This window comes from Pseudophryne corroboree, chromosome 9 (assembly GCF_028390025.1).
Source record: "Pseudophryne corroboree isolate aPseCor3 chromosome 9, aPseCor3.hap2, whole genome shotgun sequence".
NCBI lineage: Eukaryota > Metazoa > Chordata > Amphibia > Anura > Myobatrachidae > Pseudophryne > Pseudophryne corroboree.
Window position 1 is genome coordinate 196,770,919 of NC_086452.1, and position 16,566 is coordinate 196,787,484.

Genomic DNA, 16,566 nt, shown 5'->3' on the forward strand with positions numbered 1-16,566 from the left:
ATTTGCCGACCTGTTTCATTGTACATGGCACTCTCAGCATAGCCATAGGCACATCTTGGCGGCTTCCAACATAGGTGGTCATTCCGAGTTGACCGCTAGCTGCTTTCGTTCGCAGCGCAGCGATTAGGTACAAAAAACAGCACTTCTGCGCATGCGTATGGGGCGCAATGCGGACGCGCAACGTACTTTCACAACAGCCGATGCAGTTTCACACAAGGTCTTTTCAGTCGCACTGCTGGCCGCAGAGTGATTGACAGAAAGTGGGTGTTTCTGGGAGGCAATTGACCGTTTTCGGGGAGTGTGTGGAAAAACACAGGCGTGTCGGATACAAACGCAGGCATGCCTGGGAAAACGCAGGTGTGGCTGGCCGAACGCAGGGTGTGTTCGTGACGTCAAAACAGGAACTAAACAGTCTGAAGTGATCGCAAGCTAGGAGTAGGGCTCAAGCTGCTCAGAAACTGCACAATCTTTTTATGTAGCAGCGCTGCAATCCTTTCGTTCGCACTTCTGCTAAACTAAGATATACTCCCAGAGGGCGGCGGCTTAGCATTTGCACGGCTGCTAAAAGCAGCTAGCGAGCGAACAACTCGGAATGAGGGCCATAGCCAGATATTTTAAGCAACATCCCCCTCCATTTACAGTGTCTGGTCATTAATGGTGTGGCTATTCAAGCCATGATCCACAGAGTAAAGGGTTAGTCTGAGAATGGTTTAAAACCTCGGTAAAACCAGTGGTTCTCAACCTTGGTCCTCAAGTACCCCCAACAGTTCATGTTTTCCAGGTCACCTAGCTGGTGCACAGGTGTATTCATTACTCACTGACACATTTTAAAAGACCCACAGGTGAAGCAAATTATTTCATTTGCAAAGTGAAAGATTATTTCACTTGAGACCTGGAAAACATGAACTGTTGGGGGTATTTGAGGACTGCGGTTGAGAACCATTGGTTTAGATTATGCTTAAGGCCAGGATACAGTTTTGGCCAGAAAGTGCTATAGAGACATACATCTCTGGGAGGCAGGGGTTTGCTGCACTGTCTTTCAGGTTGTTCAGGCTGCTACATGGCCTGGATGGAGGAGGTTGACGTTTTGTTCCCTTGAAGGTCAATCTTCATCTCTTTCAGCTGTTTTCAGAGAAAACTGGCCTCAGTAACGGATATCCAGATGTTTTAACATGGTGTACTGTTTGAGCAATCTTCTATAGCTCCGTGGGATTTTAATCTGATGTTGATGCGTTACAGCATCCACTTTTTTTAGCTGTTTTCTCAGCTAGCAGAGTTTCAGATCTGGACATTCTGTGTGTTTTTTATATATATAAATTTTATTTTAATTTTTTTATTTATTATGCGGTCACCCTTTCTCATTTAAGCTGACATTCAAGGATTCTTTTCAACCAAAAGTGGTTTGTTTGATGGTTTTGAAGGGCACCATTCCACTTGGTCCTCTCCTGTGTTTGTTTTTTAAACCCAACTGAAGTTCTCCTAGCAAGCATAGGTTATGGGGGTGGAACTGTAGACTTAAGTTGAGAATTTAAGGCACCTGCACTCCCTCTTCCACAACTTGTTCCCAGTGTCCCCAATGGACTTGACGTAAAGGATTTAATATAAGTACAAATAACCTCTGTTACCCTACTTAAGGATCAGTTATCTCCTTTGAAAGTTCTATTGCAATTCTGGGTGAAAAGACAAAGTTCAGACAAACTATAATTGATGCATTCTAACACAAATCTCTAGCAGTCTCACCAAATCCATTTGGACAGGGATATAAAATACTGTAAACTTAAAAGATGTACAAAAACTGTGAATGAGGGGTAATTGTCATAATTGTTTCCCTAGGAGGAGGGCAGCAGAAAACGGATCCCTTGTCCTTTAGACCCCAAACAGTGAGTTTCCATGATGTGATCCTATTTATTACAATCTGAAGACATTTCACGGCATAACTTCACTGTACTGTATGTCTTTCTGTTTTCCCTATAGCACAGTGTATGAGGACCAGCTCCAAAAACACCTAAAGAAGTGTAACTCAAGAGAAAAACCTAAGGCAGTACGTTAATAAGAGTATTTACTGTTTTACACTGATGCACATGAGGTTTAAAGCTTTTGGGCAACCCCTTCTTGATTACCTCTTCCCTCCACATACATCAAATAACCCACCACTTTACCAACCCCAAAACCATCTCTGACAGGTGAAGCCAAGGGCTGCTTTGTCTTGCAGCACTTTGTACTGCTGAAGTCCGTCTATAGTTCCACATAGAGCTCTATTGTAAAGCAAGGCACAACATGCTATGCAATACTTCTCAATCCCGCCTTCTTCAGCTAATCTGGTGCCCTATTTGCTATATCATTAGGATGGCTCAAGTTCAGAACCTTGAACCCCCTGGGATACTACTACTATCCACGTGGACATCTATTAGAAATAATAATCTGTGGCAAGCAGAGCGAGCCACCTTGCCTGAAGTGTGGCAAGTGGAGTGAGTACGCCAGGGTACAAGTTTTAATTTTCTGAACAAGTTTAATGATGTTCTGAAACAGTTTAGTTATACTAATCCAGGGGATCCCATGTTCTGAATTTTAACACATTAGGGTTTTAGGTATCATTAAAAAGGGATTGCCTAAAAGTGGATAACTCAAGACTACAAAATATTAACATAAGAAATAACACACCCCATACAGTGAAAGTACTAGACGTCACCATGTACTATAGCGCCATGATCATATAAATAAATATTACTCAAATGAGCTCCTAATTTCCTCCCTATTTAGTTGTAAGAGGTGCATTATTTCCTATAGTAATTAACTAAGTTGTAGTTTTAGGAACAAAAACTGTTTTATAGTTACACTTGCATTAAATTAATGCATACTTAATTTTTTTTTATATATATATATATTTCTCTGACGTCCTAGTGGATGCTGGGAACTCCGTAAGGACCATGGGGAATAGACGGCTCCGCAGGAGACTGGGCACATCTAAAGAAAGATTTAGGACTATCTGTTGTGCACTGGCTCCTCCCCCTATGACCCTCCTCCAAGCCTCAGTTAGATTTCTGTGCCCGGCTGAGCTGGATGCACACTAGGGTCTCTCCTGAGCTCCTAGAAGAAAGTATAGTTTAGGTTTTTTATTTTACAGTGAGACCTGCTGGCAACAGGCTCACTGCAGCGAGGGACTAAGGGGAGAAGAAGCGAACCTACCTAACTGGTGGTAGCTTGGGCTTCTTAGGCTACTGGACACCATTAGCTCCAGAGGGATCGAACACAGGACCCGACCTCGTCGTCCGTTCCCGGTGCCGCGCCGCCGTCCCCCTTACAGAGCCAGAAGCAAGAAGGTGGTCCGGAAAATCGGCGGCTGAAGACTTCTGTCTTCTCCAAGGTAGCGCACAGCACTGCAGCTGTGCGCCATTGCTCCTCATGCACACCACACACTCCGGTCACTGATGGGTGCAGGGCGCTGGGGGGGGGCGCCCTGAGCAGCAATATTAACACCTTGGCTGGCAAAACTAACACCATATATAGCCTCAGGGGCTATATAGGTGTATATTAACCCCTGCCAGAAACGATAAAATAGCGGGAGAAAGCCCGCCGAAAAAGGGGCGGAGCCATCTCCCTCAGCACACTGGCGCCATTTTCCCTCACAGCTCCGCTGGAAGGAAGCTCCCTGGCTCTCCCCTGCAGTCCTGCACTACAGAAAGGGTAAAAAAGAGAGGGGGGGCACAATTTAGGCGCAATATATATATATTATATAGGCAGCTATAAGGGAAAACACTCTGTATAGGTGATATCCCTGTGTTATATAGCGCCCTGGTGTGTGCTGGCATACTCTCCCTCTGTCTCCCCAAAGGGCTTTGTGGGGTCCTGTCCTCTGTAAGAGCATTCCCTGTGTGTCTGCTGGGTGTCGGTACTGCTGTGTCGACATGTATGATGAGGATAATGATGTGGAGGCGGAGCAAATGCCTGTGAATGTGATGTCACCCCCTGCGGGGTCGACACCAGTGTGGATGGACTTATGGAAGGAATTACGTGACAGTGTCAGCTCCTTACATAAAAGGTTTGACGACATAGGACAGCCGGCTACTCAGCTTGTGCCTGTCCAAGCGTCTCAAATGTCATCAGGGGCTCTAAAACGCCCGCTACCTCAGATGACAGATACAGATGTCGACACGGATACCGACTCCAGTGTCGACGATGATGAGACGAGTGTACCCTCCAATAGATCCACCCGTTACATGATTGAGGCAATGAAAAATGTTTTACACATTTCTGGTGATACCCCTGGTACCACAAAAAAGGGTATTATGTTTGGTGAGAAAAAACTACCAGTAGTTTTTCCTGCATCTGACGAATTAAATGAGGTGTGTGAGGAAGCGTGGTCTTCCCCAGATAAGAAATTGATAATTTCTAAACGGTTAATGGCTGCGTACCCTTTCCCGCCAGAGGATAGGTCACGCTGGGAAACACCCCCTACGGTAGATAAAACGCTGACACGCTTATCAAAGAAGGTGGCACTACCATCTCCGGATACGGCCGCCCTAAAAGAACCTGCTGATAGAAAGCAGGAAAGTACCCTAAAAGCTATATACACACACACTGGCATTATATTGAGACCCGCTATCGCATCAGCTTGGATGTGCAGTGCTGCAGCTGCGTGGTCAGACTCCCTGTCGGAAAACATTGATACCATGGATAGGGACAATATTTTGCTAACGATTGACCATATAAAAGACACGGTCTTATACATGCGTGATGCACAGAGGGATATCTGCCGGCTGGCATCAAAAATAAGCGCTATGTCCATTGCCGCCAGACGGGGGTTATGGACTAGGCAATGGTCAGGTGATGCCGACTCCAAGCGGCACATGGAAGTTTTACCCTATAAAGGGGTGGAACTTTTTGGGGAAGGTCTTTCAGACCTCGTTTCCACAGCTACTGCTGGGAAATCGACTTTTTTGCCACAGGCTACCCCACAGCAAAAGAAAGCACCGTATTATCAGGTACAGTCCTTTCGGCCCCAGAAAAATAAGAGGGCTAGAGGCTCATCCTTTCTGCCGAGGGGCAGAGGAAGGGGGAAAAAGCTGCAGCACACAGCTAGTTCCCAGGAGCAGAAGTCCTCCCCTGCGTCCGGTAAGTCCACAGCATGACGCTGGGGCTGCTCAGGCGGAACCAGGAACGGTGGGGGCACGTCTCAGGTTTTTCAGCACACAGTGGGCTCTCTCACAGGTGGATCCCTGGGTCCTTCAAGTAGTATCTCAGGGGTACAGGCTGGAATTCGAGACGTCTCCCCTCCGCCGTTTCCTAAAATCTGCCTTGCCGGCAACTCCCTCTGCCAGGGAAGCAGTGTTGGTGGCTATTCAAAAACTGTATTCACAGAAAGTGATTGTCAAGGTACCCCTCCTTCAGCAAGGAAAGGGTTACTACTCCACAATGTTTGTGGTACCGAAACCGGACGGTTCGGTGAGACCCATCTTAAATTTAAAAGACTTGAACACTTATATCAAAAGGTTCAAGTTCAAGATGGAATCGCTCAGGGCGGTTATTGCGAGCCTGGAGGAGGGGGATTACATGGTCTCCCTGGACATCAAGGATGCGTACCTGCATGTCCCCATTTACCCTCCGCACCAGGAGTACCTCAGATTTGTGGTACAAGACTGTCATTATCAGTTCCAGATGCTGCCGTTTGGGTTATCCACGGCACCGAGGGTCTTTACCAAGGTAATGGCCGAAATGATGATACTCCTTCGCAAGAAGGGAGTTTTAATTATCCCGTACTTGGACGATCTCCTGATAAAGGCGAGGTCCAAAGAACAGTTGATAGTGGGGGTGGCACTTTCTCGGGAAATGCTACAACAGCACGGCTGGATTCTCAATATTCCAAAGTCACAGCTGGTCCCGACGACACGTCTTCTGTTCCTGGGAATGATTCTGGACACAGACCAGAAAAGAGTGTTTCTTCCACTGGAAAAAGCCGAGGAATTGTCATCTCTGGTCAGAGACATCCTAAAACCAGGAAAAGTGTCGGTACATCAATGCACACGAGTCCTGGGGAAAATGGTAGCTTCATACGAAGCAATTCCATTCGGAAGGTTCCACGCAAGGACGTTCCAGTGGGACCTGTTGGACAAATGGTCCGGGTCCCATCTCCAGATGCAACAGCGGATAACCCTATCGTCCAGAACCAGGGTGTCGCTGCTGTGGTGGCTGCAGAGGGCTCATCTACTAGAGGGCCGCAGATTCGGAATACAGGACTGGGTCCTGGTGACCACGGATGCCAGCCTTCGGGGCTGGGGGGCAGTCACAAAGGGAAGAAATTTCCAAGGACTGTGGTCAAATCAGGAGATTTCTCTTCACATAAATATCCTGGAGCTAAGGGCCATTTACAATGCCCTAAGCCAGGCAAGACCCCTGCTTCAAAACCAGCCGGTACTGATCCAGTCAGACAACATCACAGCGGTCGCCCATGTAAACAGACAGGGCGGCACGAGAAGCAGGATGGCTATGGCAGAAGCCACAAGGATTCTCAGATGGGCAGAGAATCATGTGTTAGCACTGACAGCAGTGTTCATTCCGGGAGTGGACAACTGGGAAGCAGACTTCCTCAGCAGGCACGACCTCCACCCGGGAGAATGGGGACTTCATCCAGAAGTCTTCCAAATGCTGGTCAACCGGTGGGAAAAACCACAGGTAGACATGATGGCGTCCTGCCTCAACAAGAAGTTGAAAAGATATTGCGCCCGGTCAAGAGACCCTCAGGCGATAGCGGTGGACGCTCTAGTGACACCATGGGTGTACCAGTCGGTTTATGTGTTTCCTCCTCTACCTCTCATACCAAAGGTACTGAGAATAATAAGAAGGCAAGGAGTGAAAACCATACTCGTGGTTCCGGATTGGCCAAGAAGAGCTTGGTACCCGGAACTTCAAGAGATGCTTGCAGAGGACCCTTGGCCTCTGCCGCTCAGACAAGACCTGCTGCAGCAGGGACCCTGTCTGTTCCAAGACTTACCGCGGCTGCGTTTGACGGCATGGCGGTTGAACACCGGATCCTGAAGGAAAAGAGTATTCCGGAGGAAGTCATCCCTACCCTGATAAAAGCCAGGAAGGATGTCACCGCAAAACATTATCACCGCATTTGGCGGAAATATGTTGCTTGGTGTGAGGCCATGAAGGCCCTGACGGAGGAATTTCAACTGGGTCGATTCCTGCACTTCCTGCAAGCAGGGGTGTCGTTGGGCCTCAAATTGGGGTCCATAAAGGTCCAGATTTCGGCTCTGTCGATTTTCTTCCAGAAAGAACTGGCTTCACTGCCTGAAGTTCAGACTTTTGTCAAAGGAGTTCTGCATATTCAGCCTCCTTTTGTGCCCCCAGTGGCACCTTGGGATCTCAATGTGGTTTTGGCATTCCTAAAATCACATTGGTTCGAACCACTTAAGACTGTGGATTTAAAATATCTCACGTGGAAAGTGGTCATGCTGTTGGCCCTGGCGTCGGCCAGGCGGGTTTCAGAATTGGCGGCTTTGTCTTGTAAAAGCCCTTATCTGATTTTCCATATGGATAGGGCAGAATTGAGGACTCGTCCTCAGTTTCTCCCAAAGGTGGTCTCAGCTTTTCACTTGAACCAACCTATTGTGGTGCCTGCGGCTACTAGGGACTTGGAGGATTCCAAGTTGCTGGACGTAGTCAGGGCCCTGAAAATTTATGTTTCCAGGACGGCTGGAGTCAGAAAAACTGACTCGCTGTTTATCCTGTATGCACCCACCAAGCTGGGTGCTCCTGCTTCTAAGCAGTCTATTGCGCGCTGGATTTGTAGCACTATTCAGCTGGCGCATTCTGCGGTGGGACTACCGCAGCCTAAATCTGTAAAAGCCCATTCCACAAGGAAGGTGGGCTCATCTTGGGCGGCTGCCCGAGGGGTCTCGGCTTTACAACTTTGCCGAGCTGCTACTTGGTCAGGGGCAAACACGTTTGCAAAATTCTACAGATTTGATACCCTGGCTGAGGAGGACCTGGAGTTCTCTCATTCGGTGTTGCAAAGTCGTCCGCACTCTCCCGCCCGTTTGGGAGCTTTGGTATAATCCCCATGGTCCTTACGGAGTTCCCAGCATCCACTAGGACGTCAGAGAAAATAAGAATTTACTCACCGGTAATTCTATTTCTCGTAGTCCGTAGTGGATGCTGGGCGCCCATCCCAAGTGCGGATTGTCTGCAATACTTGTAAATAGTTATTGTTACACAAATCGGGTTATTATTGCGAGCCATCTGTTCAGAGGCTCCTTTTGTTATCATACTGTTAACCGGGGTTCCTATCATGAGTTATACGTGTGATTGGTGCGGCTGGTATGAGTCTTACCCGGGATTCAAAATCCTTCCTTATTGTGTCAGCTCTTCCGGGCACAGTGTCCTAACTGAGGCTTGGAGGAGGGTCATAGGGGGAGGAGCCAGTGCACACCAGATAGTCCTAAATCTTTCTTTAGATGTGCCCAGTCTCCTGCGGAGCCGTCTATTCCCCATGGTCCTTACGGAGTTCCCAGCATCCACTACGGACTACGAGAAATAGAATTACCGGTGAGTAAATTCTTATTATACATATATATATGAGTTGGGCTGTGTATGATATGATGTGTAGCTCAGATAGGGGTGCGTGGTGAGGTGAGCAATGGTTCAGGTGTGGTGATAATATTTATGAGGACCAGCCGTATTATGTGAGACGTAATATCTGATTGTAGTAATCATGATGGAGACCGGCATCAGCACATTAGGTATCAAACCTTCTAAAGAGAGGAGAAGTCAGTTACTAGCTAGCATTAATAAAGTACATTCTATAAAGTGATTGGTTGCTATGGGCAACTTCTCCTTTTGTTCATTCTGCAGGTTTGATACATTTACTTATTACATATATATGCAGCTTAAGTTAAAAGTTCTTATTATGGGACTCTGTTTTAAAACTAGCATAACTAAAATGTTCCTCCCAGTAGCCTGTGTTACTACTTGGCGAGATAGATCAGAAGTAATCAGATGTCCCATAGGCAGAGGTAGGATGTATATACAGTAGTGGGCGGGCTACAGAGGCATTACACTATTGTGGTTGGGCAGATACAGCAGAAGTACGGTAATCAGATGTCCCCAGGCAGAGGTAGGATGTATATACAGTAGTGGGCGGGCTACAGAGGCATTACACTATTGTGGTTGGGCAGATACAGCAGAAGTACGGTAATCAGATGTCCCCAGGCAGAGGTAGGATGTATATACAGTAGTGGGCGGGCTACAGAGGCATTACACTATTGTGGTTGGGCAGATACAGCAGAAGTAATCAGATGTCCCCCGGCAGAGGTATAATGCACATACAAAGGTTAGTGAATAATCATGTTTGTTTTCACAGGTTTTTTATGTGCAAAATATCAATTCTGGAGCTGTGGATACAGATACCTGCAAGGAGCAGGTATGAATTGGAAAATTAAGACAAAAATACATTGCCCTGCAGAGACTACACTGATGCCCCTTTTCCACTATAGCACAGGTCGCAGCCGTGTCGCCTCGACACAGCTCCCGTTCACACTAGACAGCTAGCCCTAGCTACCCGGGTAGGATTCCCGGATCACTTGATCTGGGAATTTGCCGGGGGACCCGTTTCCACTAGGGAAAAACACGGGTAAATGCGCGCCCCCACGCATTTACCCGTGTTTTAAGGAGCTAGCGGAAAAGGGGTATTAGATAAAACCCAAACTGATGTTTATACTAATACCCCTTTCACACAGAAAATGAAATTACCGGGTGAAGCAGTGAATAATTTCACGAAAAACACGGGTCCTTTTTCTGTGTGAAAGGGTCAACCTGGGTTGAAATTCCCGGGCCTTTTACACAGGAATTTACCAGGGTTGGAGACATGGGAATTTCGACCCAGGTTGACCCTTTCACACAGACAGAATACACATATTGATCCGCAAATTACCGGGTCAAAATTTGCATCTCTGTGTGAAAGGATAGTGGGGGGGGGGGGTGTAATAATACAGTCATCCAAGCAAATCTTTTGACACCCAACATATATCATTAGCAGACATCTGCTATACTATATATATAGTTTTTATGGCAATTTTATATTAATCTTGAAACACAGATTGGTTTTTATTGCATTCCTTGTCCGCAGGCATTGAGCTACCCTTAGATAACATTCCATGTGTTTGGTTCTTTCAGGTTAGCCTTAGTTCCCTGTCCAGAGAAGAGCTGCAGAAGCTGACCGACACATTGGTGCAGGCCACTAGTGGTGAGTGAGCAGTCACCGCTCAGGGAATCTGACTGATCTACTCTGAGTTGTTGTTTTTTATGCATTCATTTTAAATGTATATTCTTTTGCTTTAGTTCTGCAAAATAATCCTTTATACAGACCTGTTCCTTTATCATGCACACTAGGAACATGGGGGCAGATGTATTAAGCCTGGAGAAGTGATAAAGCAGTGGTAAGTGTAAGGGATAACGCACCAGCCAATCAGCTACTAACTGTCATTTTTCAAACCCATAATGATTGGCTGGTGCGTTATCACTTATCACTTTATCACTTCTCCAGGCTTAATACTTCTGCTCCATGATCTTGTACTAGCGGAAAACATTATAGATTTTTACCACTAATACTCAGGCATTCTCAGCCTCGGTCCTCAAGGCACACTAACAGTCCAGATTTTAGTGATGTTCAGGCTTGAGCACAGGTGACTTAATTAGTACCTCATTTATTTTGATTTAACCATCTGTGCTTAAGCCTGGACATCACTAAAACCTGGACTGTTAGTGTGCCTTGAGGTCCGAGGTTGGGAATGCCTGCTCTAGGTAGTGCTGTGTCTTGTGTTGTAGGAGCAGCTGAATGTGGGTGAGTGGAGTCCAAGTCCCCCCCCCCCCCCCCCCCCCCCCCTTCCTATCACTCACTGGGCCTGACTGAAAGCTATACACTAATGCATTTGCGTGATCCTGTACACAGCTAATGTGCAAATCCATGCTACTGCTGTAGCCGCCTTGAAATGTACTGAGACGCCCATCTGCGGCCTTGCAAGTCTCGTCTGCTAACAAAGACGCAGCATCCATCGCAGATCATCAGAGTTGGGAGTAGCCCTAAGGCCAGGCAGCATGGGCACTGGACATAAAGAACCGGAGCTGTTTCTACTGCATATGGCATCGCAGCAGGTTTAAATATGCTTTGAAAACTGCTGCAACATACCTGTGTATGGGTCGCCCCACCCCCATTGCGAAGGAAGGGAGGGAGGAGGAGGAGGCTCCCCACATCTACATAATAGTGAAGTAACATTAATACAAAAATTATTTCACAAGTGATTACAGAGGTGCATCTGAATCCAGGTGCATCTATGGCATCAAGGATATGTTACATGTGCTTACTGATAATGATGATGCCTATTTAACCGAGTGTATGGCTAGGGGTGATGTGGTCACAAAGATGCATACGGCTTATATGCTTATTTATATGTCCCATACAGGTAATGTGGATGTAATTGCGGCCAACTCCATACCCTCCAACATGACCCATTTCATTAGGTACGAAATGCTCTGTTCCTGGACTTCCTTGCCAGTGGTAGTTGCATAGGTGGGGCTGCAGCACAGTCCAAAATTCAAATAGGGGAGCCACACCAACTGCCAATAAGTCCCGGCTGGCAGTGTTTGGGGTGGCAGTTGGTGCGGCTCCCCTATTTGAATCTTGGACTATGCTGCAGCCCCACCTCTGGAGCCGCCACTGGCGAGGAAGTCCAGGAATAGAGCATTTTGTACCTAATGGAATGGGTCATGTTGGAGGGTATGCGAACTCTATGTAGCATATGTACTCACATGGCTGTTTGCAACTTGTAATGTACTTGTGTATGTGGATTATCTGTGTGCAGGCCTGGAACCTCCCCTGCCAGACAAGCACTTGCTGCATCCAGCATTACAAGAAGCTTTGAATGACCCAGCGAATGGAGGCACTGCCTCCAAGCACCTCAAGCAGCAGGTACAGGATTTGTCATCTGCAGGAGGCATGTGTTATAAATAAACCAGAGTTTTATTCTGTAGAACACTTGTAATTACACTCATTTTAAATGTCTTACTAGTGTAACATTAACTTGAATATTATTTGGAGCCTGTTTTCCCTTTGTCTTATCAAATTAGGTATATCTTGATTAAAAACGATGACAAAATATGTGTTGTGTGTTATGGAAGGAGAAACAATGTAGGGTGTCCTGGAAAAGCCCAAACACAATTATGATAAAGTGTGTGGTAATGGTTAAAGATGGCATGGCATGCTGTGGCTTAGCATCAAGCGTAGGAGGGAGTAATACGTCTGATTGAGTGTTCTCTTATCTGCAGGGCTCCATATTGGGTCACTTGGAAAGACTGGGTCTGCTGGGTGGTTCTCAGTGTTACGTAGAGTTTGGAGCAGGAAGAGGGAAGTTGTCCCACTGGGTGAACATTGCTACTGAAGATGCTGACCGTGTCCACTTCCTCCTGGTGGAAAGAGCCACCACAAGATTTAAGGTGGGAGGCTGTACGCTGACTTCCCAAGAAAACACACTGTGTTAATGGCAGTGAGTATTTCTGTGTTCATCATACAGCATTAAGATGCTTTCATAGCATTAACCACTTAACTGAAGTTTTATTTTGCCAAAAACTGCTCCGAAATTGTCAGGGTTTTTTATGTGTGACTTAGGTGAAGAACACGAATTTAACCCTATCCCAAATGATTTTAGTTTAAAAAAAAAAAAAAAAAAGTGGGTGGGGGGGGGGGATGTTTTGTTTGTTTATTTAAAAAATATATTATTATTTTTCAAACATCGGAACATCGCGGCTTTCATTTGGAAAGCCGGGACAGCCTTCAGGTATACAGGGGGGGGTCTGGTGGTGGCTTCGGAGGGTTAATTTCCACACCCCAGCGGCTGCCATTGTCTGCAGCCGCTGGAGGGGGGATTCTGCCGTGCTGACCGATCAGCACGGCAGATCGGTTATTTTAAGAAAGAGGTAATAGAAACATAGGATGTGACGGTAGATAAGAACCACATGGCCCATCTAGTCTGCCCATGTACATGCACACACTTACATACCAGTATATTTTGAATTGTGGAAGGAAACCCATGCAAGCACGGGGAGAATATACAAACTCCACACAGTTACAGCCGTGGTGGGAATCCAATCCATGACCTCAGTGCTGTGAGGCAGTAATGCTAACCATTACACCATCCGTGCTACCCCATAGATCTCATTCACATACAAGTACTTTATTGGTAGTAAGGAAAGCAGTGATAGAACGGCAACTTCTCTTTCATTGTAGAGTACGGTATTTTCTGCAGTGGGGTACACTGGGGTTCCACAGGGATAACATTGGGGTGTAGAGTTGGATCTTGATCCGAGGTACCAACAGGCTAAAAGCTTTGACTGTTCCCAGGATGCTTAGCGCCGCCTCCTCTATATCCCCGCCTCGAGGCACTGGAGCTCAGTTTGTAAGTTGGTGCCTGCAGTGCAGGCAGCTAACAGGGAGAGCTGCGCTGGGCAGCTCTGAAAAGAGCTTATCAGAAGACAGATGACTTCAAGGGCCGCAGCATAGGCACTTACAAGTGCTATATGTCATTCTAACATATTATGCTGCGGCTCCCTCACCTCCCCCGGTGGTGCTGTATACTCCCGCGCCCTGGTTGCCGGTTACTTACACCGGTTACTTACAGTGGAGGGCACCGGTTTCCACTAGGGCGCACACACACTTGCCGCTGCTCTCCGGGATCGCGTGGCCGCATCAAGGGAGGAGGTAAGAGGGTCCCCCAGGTGGGACCCTCTTCAAATCGCGATCCGACGCGGTCTTTAGGGGACAGACCGCGCACGCTGGCGTGGACACTGTGGCCGTACAGGAACCCCACTAGACCACCAGGGCAAGGGCACATGTCGGATTACCTCATAATTCGTTTTGCTAAAGCCCGCAGAACCCCGTGGTGAAGTACAGCAAGGGGATAAGGCTCTGACCTGTAGCCCCTCCCCAGCCCCAGGCGCCATTTACTGCTAATGTTCCCGCCCTGGAGCTGCATCTCTCTGTCTCCCTCACTCCCTGTTAGCGTTTGGGCGCCATTTCACACATGCTGAGCTGACTTTGGGACTGCTGGGCAATGTCGCCACTGTAAAGCCGCCTGCATCATCAGCGCTGAGCATTTATAGGACACTTAAGTATTCTACATGTCTTTTAGACAGCGTTAGTTAAGAACAAGTGCATACATTCAGGGCTATTTAGTACAAGTACCCTGGGATATACATCCAGTCTTTACTGTGCATTGTTATATCTACAGTATATACATATATAGCTTACTTTGTAGTGCAGTTACTTAGTATTGCTAGACCAGTGCAGTTTTATTGTTGTTTGTGATAATTTCTGCATTGTACATGTGACTATGTGTGCCAATAGCTGCTGTGTGATTTCCATTCCGTGTATCTCACATATACTGCTATCCCTATATTCTGTACCCTGAAGGGGGCTAAGTGCATCAGGGTTCTCATATGGGTGGTATTAATGTGACCGCCGGTCAGCTGACCGACAGTCACATGACCACCTCCACCAGCCCGACGGGTTACTGTCCAGATGGTCGGCATGCCGACCAACAGGGACTATTTCCACTCGTGGGTGTCCACGACACCCATAGAGTGGGAATAGAACCTGGTCGCCACCGAGCCCGCAGCGTGGCGAGCGCAGCGAGCCCGCAAGGGGCTTGCTGCACTCGCCCCTTCCCAGCCGGGATCCCGGCATCGGTAAGCTGACCGGTGGTCAGGAGACCGCCGGTCAGCCGTACTACACCCTCTCATATAATATAGTGTTTCACAGGATATACTCTTGTGGTGTTTTTCTCTGTGTATTACGGTCACCATATACCTCTTAAATCCTCCGTGTGTGCTCTGCTTGCAGTCGCACTATACAGGGGGATTTCTGACAGGTACTTTGTCTGCTTATATTGTACTATTTTGCCCTACGGTTACGCTTTCATATAATGTCAGCTAAACAGGGTGATAATTCTATGGTTGATCCTGCAACATGCAGTGCTACTACCATGGATATCTCTGAGGAGAATATTGCAGCTGAGGGTTCAGGTACTGGGGGTTTTATACCCCTCAGTCAGTCTACAGCAATAGGGGCGAATCATGACCCGCCGTGTTCTACATTTTCTACCAAATAGGTCTGTGTGGCAACATACAAGCTACACTGTTTCAAGTCCTACTATAAAGTGGCAAAGAAATCTGAATGTATTAGTGTGCTCGAGCTTTCCTTTATATATTGGTTCTAAATGTGTGTGCTAATAAATTTGTTTTTAATTTAATCATACCAGCAAGTTCCATGTGTGTTGAATTTGATTTAAGCAGACACCTGTGTATTTACTTTTTGACAATTTAAATTTCAACAAATATACATCAAGCGCATTACACATTTTGTATATATTTTTTCTACATTTTCTACTTTACTGACTACACTGGTAACTAGACTTGCAGGGCGCTATGGGACCTCCTGTGCCATTACAGCCACATATTGTCCCTGCAGTTAATCCGCCATGGGCAGATACTCCTCTCAGTTACAGCAATTAAATCAGTCTTTGGCTAAACAAAATCCTATCCCTCGCCCGCCTAAGACCAAGGGGTCATCTAAGCGGGCTATTACTTCCTCACAATCCACATGTTTCAGATACTTCATCTGATGAAGATGGCGCATATACTGACCCCTCAGACACTGATGCAGATGCTTCTGATGGGGAATCTATGACACAAGTGGATGTTCCTGACCTCTTGGAGGCTATCAGGCTGATTCTTCAAATTGATGATGACGAAGAACCTCCAGCTACCTCTAAGAAACCAGATAAGTTCAAGCGTCAGAAGTTTACTAAATTAGTTTTGCCCCATTCTGACCAATTAGTTGACATACGTCCGGAATCCTGGGAGTCTCCAGGAAAGAAATTCTCCCTGTCTAAAAAGATGCTAGCTTGTTATCCCCTCGCTGCAGAGTTAAGTAAAAATTGGGAAACACAGCCGCTGGTGGACTCGCAAGTCGCGCGTCTGGTGGTGTCCTCTGCTCTGCCTTTCACTACTGTCAGCTCACTGAAGGAACCGACGAATAAGCGTGTGGAGGGTTGCTTGAAGTCTATTTACACTCTTGCTGGAGCTGTGCACAAGCCTACTATTGTGGCCTCTTGGGCTGCTAAAGCTATTGAGGCCTGGGTTCAGGAAGTTAAAGCGGAACTACCGTCTAATTTTCCTGATAATGCTAGACAGTGTCTATCATACATTATTACAGCCTCTCATTATATTCAGGAGGCGGCATCTGATGCAGGTATCCTGGCGGCCAAAGCATCTACTACGTCTATTCTGGCTCGCCAGATCCTCTGGTTACGGTCCTGGTCGGTAGACCTGGACTCTAAAAAGACCTTGAAGGTGACCCCTTTTATGGGAAACATACTTTTTGGGGAAGAGCTCAATAAGATTGTTGCTGACTTAGCATCGGCTAAGACTGCATGTCTACCCAGTACTATACCTTCGGCCCCGAAGGCTAAGAGTACTTCCTTTCGTTCCTTTTGACCTCCAGGTAAAGCAAAGGGT

The 16,566-nt window shown here is 46.9% G+C and overlaps 1 protein-coding gene across 2 annotated transcripts in view; it reads left to right on the forward strand.

The window, feature by feature from the left end:
- Window positions 1-16,566, forward strand: part of TRMT13 (tRNA methyltransferase 13 homolog) — a 31,580-nt gene that overhangs the window by 1,137 nt on the left and 13,877 nt on the right. Inside the window, exons 2-7 of one of the 2 annotated variants that reach the window (XM_063940068.1) lie at window positions 1,834-1,880; window positions 1,975-2,041; window positions 9,362-9,421; window positions 10,174-10,243; window positions 11,859-11,965; window positions 12,322-12,489. In XM_063940068.1, coding sequence (XP_063796138.1) covers window positions 1,834-1,880; window positions 1,975-2,041; window positions 9,362-9,421; window positions 10,174-10,243; window positions 11,859-11,965; window positions 12,322-12,489 — 519 coding nt within the window. The remainder of the gene's footprint in view (window positions 1-1,833; window positions 1,881-1,974; window positions 2,042-9,361; window positions 9,422-10,173; window positions 10,244-11,858; window positions 11,966-12,321; window positions 12,490-16,566) is intronic. The other variant, XM_063940069.1, reaches the window with a different exon arrangement.